We start from the raw sequence: 13,546 nt of genomic DNA, 5'->3' as shown, positions 1-13,546 counted from the left end.
TTTGCAAAACATCTTCAGACATCCTTTTGGCCCTGGAAAGAAATCTGCCAAAGATACTCACCATCAGTTTGCAGTACTGCGTCTCCAGTTTCCCCAGGGTTTCCGTGTAGCTAGCACGGAAATTTGAAGACATTTTACCCTAAATGGAAAAGAGGACAAAAAGGGCTGATTAAAAATAATACTACAATAGTTGGAAATGCTCATGCTAGACATGATGGCTTCTTTGAAATTCTTCCTTCCCTCTTCTTTTCAAATTACACACTATGGACTCAACGCAATTTAATAGGCAGTGCAGCCCAAGTCCAGTTAGGGCAGAGGTAGGCGACCGGCAGCCCATGTGCAGCCCCTAGACCAATTTTTGCAGAACTCCAAATTCCCTTCAGGATCAGCCAACAAAACCAGTCATTTTCAGCAATATGGGTTGCTTTTTATTTTTGCCTTCTTAAATACTCAAGCTGTACTTGAGCATTGAGGTGAGCATTAGGCACCCACCTTTCAGAGTTCGCAAAGAAATAAGCAAACTCATAAATTGCTTTTAATCAGCCCAGTGTTGTGGTGCTATTCAAACTGGAGGTCACCCTACGATGATTCTGTGACCCTCATGAGGTTCAGAAAAAGGAAAAGAATGATCCTTCCCTGCTCCAGAGACCAAAGCCAACTATTTCCTTTTCTTGCTTCTTTCTTTCTTCCAGGAAAAGTCCCAGCTGCTTTGGGTCTTCTCTGTCGCTGAGAGAAGGACCCAGAGGACTTGCCTGTTGATGCATGGCCTCTTTCTCCAGCTCAAAGGCGGCAGAATCGACTAGAAAGCCTTCCTGCTCCTTCTCATTCTTCCTTTCCACATGCAGAGAGAGTGGCTGAGTTCCCACCACATGTGGAACCAGAAACCACCTCATTTGAGACTAGATTATTGGACAAACCCAGTCAGTAACTCAGCAGTTTCAAATACATTTAAACACAAATGAATGACTTTAGCTCCCCACTGCCCCCAATCTTTGGGGCGGGTAGCTTTTGGCCACACAGAGGTCAAAGGCTAAGCAAAAAAACCTCATATATTCCTGTAAATAGACCTGCATTATTTATATAAGTACCATATTAAAAAACACACCAGACTATAAGATGCACCTTGGTTTAGAGAAGGAAAACAAGACAAAAAATTATTTTTGTCCTCCCCGGCATCCAGAAGCACTCTGCAGGCCAAAAGCTCACCCACTTTTGGCGTCTCAAACTCACCTTGCGTCCTGTTTTCAGTCTCCCCAATGATGGGGAGGGCAAAAACAAGACCTGTGGAGGCCTCTGGAGGCCAAAAACAGGACCATTTCTAGCCTGCAGAGTGCTTCTGGATGCCGGGGAGGCAAAAACTAGACCTGTGGGAGGTTTGGGAGGCCTAAACAGGCTCATGTTTGCTCTATAAGACACACAGACATTTCCACCCACTTTTTTTTTGGGGGGGGGAGGGGTAGTTCATTTTATAATCTGAAAAATAAGGTAAATTCAGACTAAAGTGTAGAATAGAATTCAGAAGCAGAAAAACTCCAAGTTATGCAGCAAGCAATAGAAAACCAAATGCTTAAAACAGAGAACTCAGAGATCAGATCAGAAATTAGTTCGATGAAGGATGCCATCAAAAAAGAACATTAAACAGACATGGGAAAAGGCAAGATACTTTGGACATTTGCCTGACAACAGAGGGACACAAAAGTGATATAATGGTGGTCCTACCACTAGGCTCGCCTACTCAGAGAACCTGCTGTAAGATGGAGAGGGGGGGCTAGAAAAACCTTTTGGGAGCCTCCTAGTGGAAGGCTTAGTGATAAATACGTTTTGAAGTTGTTGCATTGGCTATCAGTGCTACCCGGAGGAATAAGGGGAGGTGAATAGACCAAGAAAAAAGTTAACATGTTCTGGAGACAATCAACCCAGCTCTGAAAACAAGGTAAACCTGATCCCACTTTGCCTCCCGGTGTCCTCAAAGCCATCTTGAAGTGGGTCAAATGAGCCTCGGTGGGTCTGCTCACCTCGTACATCCTGGCCTCCTTCACGCTGGAGCCCATCCCTTCGACACTACTGTGGACCTGGCGCTGAACCTCCAGCTGGGCTCCCACACTGGGCAAGTCATTCCCCCATTCGGATCGCTCCAGCTTCATCTGAAAGGCCACCAAAAGGAGCCACCAGTCAAGGCAGGGAAAAAGGAGGATCCCCAGGTCTTCCCCAGAGGGTTCTGCTGATCAATAACACTTCTTTCTACTCTACTGTCTTTTTCCAATTGATTTTTAAAACTAAAATAAGTCATAACTATTTACATTTACAACATTTGGCAAGAGAAAATCAGTGGAAATCCTTTCCAAATTTGCCTAACGTTTACAATAAATAGGCCAAATAATGTTTTTCAAGGCAAACTGGCCTACCTGTGTTGTGTACCAAGTCGGATTACTTTTAAGAGCAATAGGACAACCTGGGACCCTTTGGGTGATCATTTCAGAGAGAGTTTTTACCAGAATCTCCAATGCTTACAACAACAGCGGAGCTTTCAATGTCCTGGAAAGGCTCTTAAAGGTTCAGAGATGCATCTGCCTTGAAAGTAGCCCATGTTGTAGTACTGCATAGCACAGTCAAATATCAAGACTTGACCACAGGAAATATGACATCTTGTATTATGTCATAGCAAGTTTTATAAAATTTGCTAATTTCAGTTCGGGGGGGGGGGGGTCATGGGTTCCGGATTTTGGATGCATTCTGAGAGTTAGCCCATTTGAGGTACCTGGGTTCGGAAATTATTACCCTACAATGCAACATTTCACCCAGATAAAGATTACACACAGACAAACAGGAGAGCTTTAGTAATATATAGATTCTGCTCTCCAGAACATTTTCTCTTTACTTTGTATGGGGTTTTTGTTAATAAAACAACATGGCTTTTATTATACTTCCATAATCTAGAGTGTATAAACAAAACAAATAACCAAACCATTTAACAAACTATTCATGGAATCTTTTTTTTCTCAAAAAGTACACCCACAAGATTGGGTTCATACAACATAGCTATTCTGGTGACTGAAGTAACCCATTTTTTAAAGTTTGTAATGACACCATATAGACATGAACTGGGTTCATACAACAAACTAAGCCACAAAAAAAATCTAACCAAGCTCAACACTACCCAACTTATGCAGCATGTTGCACAAGGGCAGTAACTGACCTACTTCAGCACTTTGTCTGAACACCACCAGACCCATCACCTGATGTCCTTCTTTCCTTCCCACCATGCAACGCACCTGTATCTCTTCCACCCAAGAGAGCAGCTCGTACACAAAGCGGAGATTGCCCTCGTCTTCAGAGGATGAAATGGCTACCAACTCCACACGAGACATTGGCTTCCGAATCCAGGAGGTAGAGGCAGGAGGGGCAATTGTTCCTTTCAGCAAAGGTTCCGTCTTCAAGTGTCTAGTGCTCAAGGACGAAGGCTGTGCCAAGTCCAAAGAGGAAGGGGAGGAGAAGTGACCTTTCCGGTAAAGATTGGTACATTCCAGCCTCAAAGTTACCAATTCATCTTGAAGCCGCACAATCCTGGGAGAGAGTCAGGCAAGATAGACAACATCACCACCAGATGGATTTGTATGGCTGACAAACTGTACTCAACTAGTAGTCCTTAATGGTGCTACATCTACAGGGAGGGAAGTAAGCAGTGGGGTACCCCCATCTTAGACCCAATACTCTTCAATATCTTCATAAATGACTTAGATGAGGGAACAGAAGAAGAACTCGTCAAATTGGTGGATGATACTAAGCTGGCAGGAATAGCCCATAAGACAAGCTCAGGATCCAAAAAGATCTTCAGAGATTTGAACAATGGGCCCTATCCAACAAAATGCAATTTAACCGTGGAGAAAAGCAACGGCAGGAAAAACCAAAGGTACAAAAACAGATTAGGCAAAACCTGGCTCAAAAACCAAGTCACTGTGAGAAGGACCTTGGAGTCCTAGTAGACAATCACTTAAACATGAGTCAGCAACCTCTGGCAGCCACCAAACAAGCTAATGCAATCCTTGGTTATATAAACAGAGGCATAGAATCAAATCATGTGAAGCATTAGCACCGCTTTATAAAGTCTTAGTAAGGCCACACTTGGAATAATGAATCCAGTTTTATTTACTACATTACAAAAAAGATGTTGAGACTTTGGAAAAAGTGGAGAGAAGAGCAACTAAGATGATTAAAGGACTGGAGACAAAAACATATTGAACAAATCAAAGAGAGAAGCAACCTGAAATTAAGGAGACACTTCCTAAGGTGAGGAAAATTAACCAGTGGAACAGCTGGCCTCCAGAAATCATGTGTGCTCCAACACTGGAGGTTTTTAAGAAGAAACTAGACTAAGGTGACCAGATTTTAACATTGGTAAAGCGGGACACCATTGACCGGGGGGGGGGGGGGGGTTGCTCTTGATTACAAATTTGATCTATATCCTTGCACCCCTAACCCTTTAGGGAAAAAAACCCCAGGGGTCTTCAACCCTGACAGCTTGAAGACTTGTGGACTTCAACTCCCAGAATTCCTCCTCCAGTCATGTTGCGGCGACATCATCTGGGTGGATCTGCTCCATCTTCGGGTTTTTTCACCGGGGGCAGGGCTACCGCTGAAGATGCTGATGAGCCCCCACCGCCACCAGAATAACTGCTGCCGCCTCCTCCTCCTCCTCCTCCAACAGCACCACCACATTTGCTGCCCGCTGCTGCGGCTGAGGTGAAGCTGCCAAAGCTCCCACAGGCGCCTTCGCCCGTGGCAGCGGCGGTGGCGCCACCTCCTCTGCTCGGAGCACCTGAGCTGGGCCCCGGCATTACCCCTGCCTCCTTCTCCTCCGCCGCCGTGCTTTTGAGAAGCCATGAGGTGTTTTTTTCCTGCTCCCGCCCCCTCCACCACCTTCCTACTGGCTCCCGCGGCCTCATAGCTCCTCAAAAGCACGGCGGAGGAGGAGGGGGCAGAGGTAACGTGGGGCCCAGCTCAGGTGCTCCGAGCGGAGGGGGAGGCGCCCCTGCCCGTGCAGCGGGAGCTTTGGCGGCTTCACCTCAGCCGCAGTGCCAGGCAGCAAATGTGGTGGTGCTGTTGGAGGAGGAGGAGGAGGAGGAGGCAGCAGCAGTTATTCTAATGGCGGCGGGGGCTTTGAGGGGTCACTTCAGCCGCAGCGCCAGGCACAAGCGGCTAGGACTGGCTGCCCACAAAGGACCTCCCCAGGCTTGCTTTGCTGAACACGGGGTGACTGACAATAGTTTGAGCGGGCGCGGCCGGCGCAAACTATCGTCAGTCGCCTCGCGCTCATCAAAACAAGTCCGGGGAGGTCCTTTGCGGGCGGCCAGTTCTAGCCGCCTGCAAAGGACCTCCCCAGCTTCCGGAGCCTGTGACAGTAGTAATCACTGCGCGGCAGTTGCAAACTGTTGCTGCGCAGTGTTTTCTTGCCACGTGCGCGGCTGCGCACCTTACCAAAAATCGGGACTTTTAAAAAAAGCTGAGGGACGCGGGACAAATTATTAAAATTCGGGACTGTCCCACCAAAAGCGGGACGTCTGGTTACCTTAAACTAGACAGCAACTTCTCTGAAATAGCCTAAGGTCTCCTGCTTGAGGGTTGGACTCTATCCAGCTCTATTCTGATTGACCGATTGAAGGGCAAGGTTGGCAGAGAATCACACGCATACATAACTGCAAACACAGTGCTGGAAGCTTCCTGACCCTTATTTATCCCATTTATATGACCATCCATCTCATAAACACTCTCTCTGGGTAGCGTACAACAATCAATAAAACAACTATACATAAACATATTAATTATTAAAATATAACAGATTAAAAACATGAAAAAGTCCTTGACTTGTGACCATAATCAAGCCCAGAATTATGGTCATAAGTCACGATTGTAAATTGAGGCATCACGTGACCAGACATGTCTTAGTTTGTGTGCTTATTATTTTGGGGTTTTATTGGGGTGCAGATATTATAACATTTGTACTTGTGCGAGTGCAGTGCAGTATAAAGTCACGGGGCATATCCAACCATTTCACGGTCCTCCAACTGGACCAAGACCAGCCGTCCTTGGGAAGACGGAGGAGCCATCCTTTCCCCAGGCTTGAAATGAAACTTTATTTCCCAACTGCCTTAGGGCTCTTAAATGCTCCTTTCTAAATGCCCACAAACATCACTCACTTGAAGACCAGCTCCTCCACCTGGTAATAGTTCTCATCCCGGAGTATCTGAACATCCGTCTGCAGCTGTCGGAGGAGTCCCTCGCACTCCTGGAGGTACATGATGACATCGGATTCATACTGCACTGGCTGGCCCGACTCCAAGTGGGCTTCCTCCTGGCAAGAAATCATTTAAGGCTCTTAAGGAGATTCTCTTTCTGTGATGGACTTTGAGGAAGATGCCCAAAACCTCTGGCAGAGGGAAATGATCCTAAAAAAAGTGTCAGCCGAGAGTCCAGTGTGGCACAGGATTGCTTTCCTGAAGGATGCCTGTTAGATCGGGTGAATGGATGAGGCAGACTCAGGCTAACAGTAACAACAGCTCTTTATTAAGGAACACTATGTTCAATCCAGCAAAGTCTCTGCCTGGCAGCAGCCCTTCTCTCGACCAATCATCTTTGAGCATTTTCCCATCGGATCAGAGGACCTTGGTGGAAACTACCATACTGTCTGTCAGTATGTAACAATGTCAAAGACCAGAGCATTTCGGCACACGTAGCAAGAAAGGCTGCAGTAACAATAGCACTTAGACTTATATACCGCTTCACCATGCTTGACAGCCCTCTCTAAGCGGTCTACAGAGTCAGCCCTATGGCCCCCAACAATCTGGGTCCTCATTTTACCCACCTCAGAAGGATGGGAGGCTGAGTCCACCTTGAGTCAGTTAGAACCTCCTGGAGTGAGCCCTGAGTTAGCTTGCAGTACTTCATTCTAACCATTGTGCTTGACAAAGGCCAAGGGAGGAGAGTCCAAGCGGAACAGGGGAGACAGTGAAACAGAAGGAGGAAGTGGGAGGAGAGAACCAGAAGACGGAAGGGAAAAGAGCAAGAAGCAACATACCCATGAGGGAAGCCTAAGGGAAAGCACAGAGGCCAACCATGGAGCAAGAGAAACTCTACCAAGGTCCTACCAGCAGGAAACAACTGCAGGCAGACAAAGCAACTTCAAGCTACAAAGTGTGAAATGCCTGACAGGCCAAGAGAGCATGGGGGGACTGATTCAAAGGCTGGTAACCAAGGCTTGTGGCCCCCGGAGACCAAAGGTGAGACCACTCACAGCGGTTGGGAGGGAGGGAGGGAGGCCAAAGAGCAGAGACTTACGGCCTGCAGCGTGTTCCTTGCCAAGGTGAGTTTTTCCTCACAGCTGAGGGTCCCATTCTGAATCTTGTTTGCTCTCTGCAGCAGCAGCTCCAGTCTGCAAAATAAGCCTCAGTCACTATTTCAAAGAGAATGGATGAGTCATTTCTTTTTCTAAGTAAAAGGAGGGATATTTATAGGGTCTCACAGAGGCAACACAGAGGAGAAACTTTCCCAACCCTCACACTGCCCAGCACGGGGCTCACCTTTCCACAGCTGGTCGTAGAAGCTTCTCACGCTCCAGCATCTCTATGATCAGCTTTCCCCACTCTTCCTCTACGTCGTTGGGATGGTAGCCCTGCGGCAGCTTCAGGCGTCCAAATTCAATCCAGACCTAGATTCAGACAACAGAGGAGGAGGAGGAGGAGGAGCCGTTTCTCCTGAGCCTGACCACAGGACACACCCTGTACAAAGAAGTCCTCTCCTGGGCTTTGAGACCCAAACGATTCATTCTTTTGTCCAGGTTGAGGTGCAGCAAATGAGAATTGCCTTCCAGGAGATTCTCCTCTGCAACAACCGTACCTTGCCCAACAAATACTGTTTGGACAAAATTTAGAAAGTCTTAAATAACTTAAGGCACAGTAGACACGGTGTAAATTCACCGAGCTGAGTTTGAACTAAATTTCAGTCATTTCCATGGGAAACAACGAAGGAGCAGCCGCCAGAGATCGGGCCTATAGAGAGAGGTGTGATTGTGACCACAGGATTTGGCAGAAGCCCACTTGGGGCAGGAAAGGGGCCTGATCCACCACCTTCCATAATCTTCCACCCCCCCCCTGCCCCCAATGGTCTTCCCAGGAAAAACTGCAGGCCCCCCACATTTAGCAGCACAAAGAGTTAGAAGAGAGACTTGGTTCATGCTATAAAACTTCACTGGGGGGAAAGCTGAAGTCAGGGCCTACTTGTAACTGACACTCATGTGCCAGATTTAAGGGAATGCAGAACTGAAATTCTGCGCCATCCATTAAAAGTCAAGCCAAGGTGGTCATTTGCAATCCTTGTTTTAAGGCACCCCAATACATCTATGCAGGTCTCTTACCTCCAGCAATTTGTATAACTCTTCAATGCTTCTTTTTTCTAACTGTTTTGTTGGGATTTCTGTTTCTTTAAAGTGGATATACTGGTTATAAAGTGCCTGCAAAATCAGAGGGTTTATCCATAAATCCTCTTTCTTAAAGAAGGCAAGAAAGATTAAAAAAAGGAGGGAAATGCATCGAATTTTGAGCTGCGGAAGTTCTTAGAAGTAAGAAGTGAGATCATAAAGGGGAGCTTCTTGCTACCAAAGCTGGTGCTGCCTTTTGATTATTTGGGCCTGTGTTGACTTCCTGGCCTCCTCCCAATCTCTCACAGAAAGCCAGACGGGGGCCTCATTCTTCTCAGGATTTTCAGCTCAATCCTTTCCCAACTTTTAGTTTCCTTCCTGCAATCCTGCTATTCCTTGTTGCCTTCCTCTGGACCATTCTTGTTCCTGACTCTAAACCCACAAGAACTCACATCCAGATCATCATGTGAGAGGCAGCTGCAATGCTCTTTAAATGGGGCTGCCCTTAATGCAGACAACGTAGAAGCTGCTGTTGGTGCAGAACCTACAGCCGGGCTGTCAGCTGGGGAAATCTGCTCCCACAGAGCGATGCCCATTGGAATCCATTCAGTCAAAGGAGGGACTATACAGCCACACATGGCCAGGAGACATCAGGATCTGCCTTATTATGTCTGAGGCTGCCTGCCCAGTCTAGATAGCTAAGGCATTTTCTGCAATGGATTCTATGGTGGATTCATATGCTGCCTCCCCTTCTCACATTTCAGAGGTGCTGAAAACCTTCTGGGGCCTTTCACGGCAATGTGGAATTATGGGCAACTCCCTGTTTTATCCATTTTGATGTTTTAAGGTAGGCTTTAGATGAGACATTGGGCACCCCCTAAAGTCTGGGGACTGCAGTGGCCTATCAAATAAATCACCAGAGCCAACCCTTCCTAGCACTTAGCTATGGCAGGAAGAGCCATACAGCCAAACGCTTTTCAAAATCTTTCATTCCACTTCAGTTGCCAAGAGGAGCAGAAAGACACACAGATCCCCTTTCCTCGCGTCCAAATACACCACTAATTCTGCTCCCGCTCCCCCAGTTTCATCTCTCTGCCTCTAGTGACCCAGACGGAGGCCCCAAAGGAAAGGAGAAGTGGGGAGTTCTTCCCCTCCACAACCACAGCCTTCCTGGTGAGGCTGTCATTCCTAGAGGAAGACCAATTGCCCTGCACACCCCCACACCCCCAAATTCCAATAGTAGCAAACAACCAGAAGTCTTCTCCCTCGCGGCCAACTACTTTTCGCTACTACAGAGACCAGCTGCCTGTAGTGCTGTAGCCTGAATAGAGACTGCGCATCAGAAAACAGAGATAAAAAGAAACTATTTCTAAGATCCCTCCAAAACAAAAAGGATCGTGTTACTTCGGGGGCTGCTGTAATTGGACCTTGAGGTTTTTTTAAAAAGAAATGGTCATGCCTTTATTATTTTACATGCTTTTTAACAAACATACTTTCCTACTTTGCCCTCAACAACAATCCTGTGAGGTGGGCTAGGCTGAAAAAGAGTGATTGACCCAATCTCCCAGTTGGCTCCATGCCTGAGGAGGGACTGGAACTCCTGGTCTCCTCTTTTCTTTCTTCCTTTCCAGCCAAGTTTTTTTTCATTTATATATAAGCATTTTGAGTACAGTGTATTGTCCGGGCATACCATTTTACAAAAGAAAAAAAGGTAACAGGAGAGACAGGATATTATTTAATGTGGAATAGGCTTCATCAATGGTTAGAGATAAGAGGTAGACATTAGATGAAGAAAGAGTGTTGTTATGTTTAAGTAAAATATGAACATTGTTTATAATTACATGTATGCTAATATATTTAACAGGAACATAAATGAGCGAATATAATTATAAATATGGTTAGAATTATTTTGTTATATCACTATTGTTGCTATCAGTCTATGCAGTCTCCTGGTTTCTAATCTGGTGTCCTCATCACCGGATAACTGACTCTCTTGAGTTGGGATGCAGCCACAGCTAAGCTCAACCAGGGCCACAGAATCAACCACATTTGTATTTTGGAGAGAAGGAGCTTCCACGAATGACTGTGCAGCAACTGAAATCAGGAGCCAATTCAGATCTGATAAGAGGGAAACTGGCCAGAACTTACCTTCAGCTTTACAGGGTTTTGGGGAAAAGATTTGTCACACATCTGTATCGTATGCTGCTTGATCCAGCTGATGAGTGTTTCCACACAGGTTTGATATTCTAACCACTTTGTGTCCACTTCCTACAAGAAAAAGGGGAAATCGAGGACAATCAAGTGGTCCTGGATGGAGAGGAAACACCAGGCAAAATCATCCAGCCAGAGAAGAGCCATCAAAATGGGGCAAAAGAAAAAAGCAGAGACCTTTCTCTTTGCCTTTGCAAAGGGGCTCACGGCCAGTGCCAAGGCTCCAAGGCCCCCAAGGGATGGTTGGGTAGGACGTGGCCTCAGCACCAAAGGAAGCCAAAGAAAGAACCACCCTCCTTTCCTAAAAGCTGAGTTTCCACCAAGAGGCAGCAAGGAAGAGGAACACGTAGAAGCACGGCTGACATCGGCCAGAACAGCCAGGTCACAACTGCCCATTCCCTGCCAACACATCTCACACATTATGTAAATGTGAGAAAAGTTGAAGCAGGACAGCAACTTTTCCAATAATCTTCAATTCATTTAATTAAAAAAAAAATAGAAACACAAACTATCCTTTCTTTTACTGTAGAAGTCCACTATTTGTATTTCAGTTGACCAAATGCCTTGGCTCTCATATCAGTAGATTGCCTTTCTCCTTACAGGTACACAGTGACATCATTCACTTGGAAACAACAGGGGTAAGAAGTTGCAGAAAAGCAAAATGTTGAGTGAACCCTCCAGGCTGAACAAAGGTAGCTAAACTTACGGTGGCACTAATTCCTTCTCCTCCCTCGGGGACTTTGGGGAAGGCATCATAAATTGAAGACACGTAAGTGATTACAGATTTTTCATCTGGTGAAGGGACATCAACATCTGAAAGAAAAGAAAAGAAAAATGACTTGCGTCTAAAGCTTTTTCACAACAGCATTACTTCACATTTCATGTAGGGGAATCAAGATTGTGATGTGATCCACCATGGGATATAAAGTCTCTTATGAACCAGAAAGATATTATTTTCTCTTGAACTCTTCTGCCCTAAAGTGGTGGTTTTTTACATACAATGAATAACCTTCTTCAGCAAAGTAATTAAGAACAGAGGTCTTACCATCTACAATCTCAAGTTGCATAGTTCATCAGAAGCTGTATGGTGCATTGTTCAGACCGGAACTAAATGTAAGGCTCAGATTCTACAGGAATCAGTGCAGATCTATCTTAATACATTAAGTGCCTCCAGAAACCCTGGAGGCCTACATGCATCTTGGGGCAATGTTGACTTTTTTAATGGAAGCAAATTCTTAAAAGTGCTTTGGAAATCAGTAATGCTAGATAATAATAATATAGCCAGTCGTTAACATATTATCACAATTAAGCCAACAATTTGGGTCATAAGTCATTGTTTTGTTATGCAAGGGACCCGTGTGATCATCTCACTCAACAATTACAATCCCAGCTTCTTCCCCCACTGCAGTTAAGCAGCCACACGGGGGCATCTCAGGCTGTGGGGGAGACCCTGGAAAGCCCTGTGCCCTCTGGTTAAACTTCTCAAGCAACCTCAGAATGCTGAGAAGTGAAGGAGGAATCTACCTGACTTGGAAACATGCTGCCAGTATTGTAAACCTAGTTGGTTTGGTCACTTCAACATCTAAACTCTCTTGTCTTCCAGGGCCCAACTTTTTCAACTTATCTCCACCAAATGCAATCTCCCGCCAATGTTCCCTCAATCACCTTCTGCATCCAGCAACCTGGTGACACCAAGCCGTTCAGCAATCTCAAAGGCCTGCTCCAGGTTGTCTCGGTTGCTTTGAATATAAACTCTCTCCATGTCCACAAGATCTGGTCTGTAGGAAACAGAGAAGCCAAACTATGACGACTCAGCATTTGCAAGCAAGTGGTACACATCTGCTAAAGCAGAAAATGAACAGCCTTGTCCCACCTGGGGACACCTCTGTGAATGTAGATGATTTGCGAAGGGATGCCTATCAATGGTTAACTTCTGAGGAGAGCGTACTGAGAAGGCCAGTGTGCTGATGGCATCCTTCACTAACAAGGAAGGTCTTTTTACAAGAAAAGCTTTGTGAATTGGTGGGGTGAAGAGGTGGGGAAGCACCCAAAGTTTTGGGGTCACTACAGAAGAAAGCCCCTCAACGGCCCTTCAGTAGCACCCTGGGGTCTAGCTGTAGGATTTTGATCCCAAATTCTTTATGGCCTCTATGCAGAACCAGGTTAAGTCTATGGCAGCAGCAACAACAACAAAAAACTGTGTGAGCTGGCAGCCTTTTAATGTGTTAGTCTGCAAAATGTGCTTCCAGACTGTTTCTGGTTACACACAAAAAATATTTCAATAAAGGTTGACAAAAATAAAATTCAACAAAAGGTTGAATTCAATAAAACTGGTTATTCCGAAAAAGTGGCAAAGAAGAACATTGGATTTTGTTTGGGACATCAGTGACAGCCTGGGCAGTTTCAATATCCAGGTGCAAAATACAAATAAGACTCATTCCAGCATTAGAAAAGTTGTCTATTTTGGAGAAATTTTCCTGACATGGCTGAGATGGAGGAGAGGGCTTCTACCTACCGATATCTATGGATGACAGCATTGAACATCTTCCCGTCACTCCAACAGGAAGAGAAGTTGGTGCACTTGAGTCCCACGTAACAAGCCGTTACTTTCTGTGACCACAAAAGGAGCTTTTCTTTAGCAGACATGTCCCCAGACTCTCCGCTGATGTAGATGTCAGAGATCTGAAAGACAAAAACAGGTCCGTGAGGCCTTCAGATGGATACCTACCTGAACAGCCATGTTCCAGTAGCAGTGCACCATGCACTGATGACTCCTGAGGTTGTGAGGCAGCTGGTTTGTGTTGGGTGAGGTTTTTTCCAAGGGGGAAAATGAGATGGATCCATGTGATGTGACTCTTTGGGGCAATTTTCTTCACAAAATGCAACAAAACAAGAGAGAATTGTCAGCTGGAAGAGGAGAAAATG

General features: G+C 45.8%; 1 protein-coding gene across 15 annotated transcripts in view; it reads right to left on the bottom strand.

Annotated features, from left to right (window-relative positions):
* Positions 1-13,546, bottom strand: part of MACF1 (microtubule actin crosslinking factor 1) — a 325,486-nt gene that overhangs the window by 179,097 nt on the left and 132,843 nt on the right. For all 15 annotated transcript variants that reach the window (XM_081962854.1, XM_081962865.1, XM_081962863.1 and 12 more), the window contains exons 6-16: positions 13,137-13,303; positions 12,287-12,399; positions 11,328-11,434; positions 10,559-10,678; positions 8,408-8,503; positions 7,575-7,702; positions 7,333-7,426; positions 6,195-6,349; positions 3,273-3,564; positions 2,016-2,144; positions 62-139 (exon numbers count right to left, since the gene is read on the bottom strand). In XM_081962854.1, coding sequence (XP_081818980.1) covers positions 62-139; positions 2,016-2,144; positions 3,273-3,564; positions 6,195-6,349; positions 7,333-7,426; positions 7,575-7,702; positions 8,408-8,503; positions 10,559-10,678; positions 11,328-11,434; positions 12,287-12,399; positions 13,137-13,303 — 1,479 coding nt within the window. The remainder of the gene's footprint in view (positions 1-61; positions 140-2,015; positions 2,145-3,272; positions 3,565-6,194; positions 6,350-7,332; positions 7,427-7,574; positions 7,703-8,407; positions 8,504-10,558; positions 10,679-11,327; positions 11,435-12,286; positions 12,400-13,136; positions 13,304-13,546) is intronic.

This window comes from Natrix helvetica, assembly GCF_964273705.1.
Source record: "Natrix helvetica genome assembly, chromosome: 9".
NCBI classification, from domain to species: Eukaryota; Metazoa; Chordata; class Lepidosauria; order Squamata; family Natricidae; genus Natrix; species Natrix helvetica.
The sequence above is the reverse complement of the archived record's forward strand: the minus strand, read 5'-3'. Positions and strand labels throughout refer to the sequence as shown.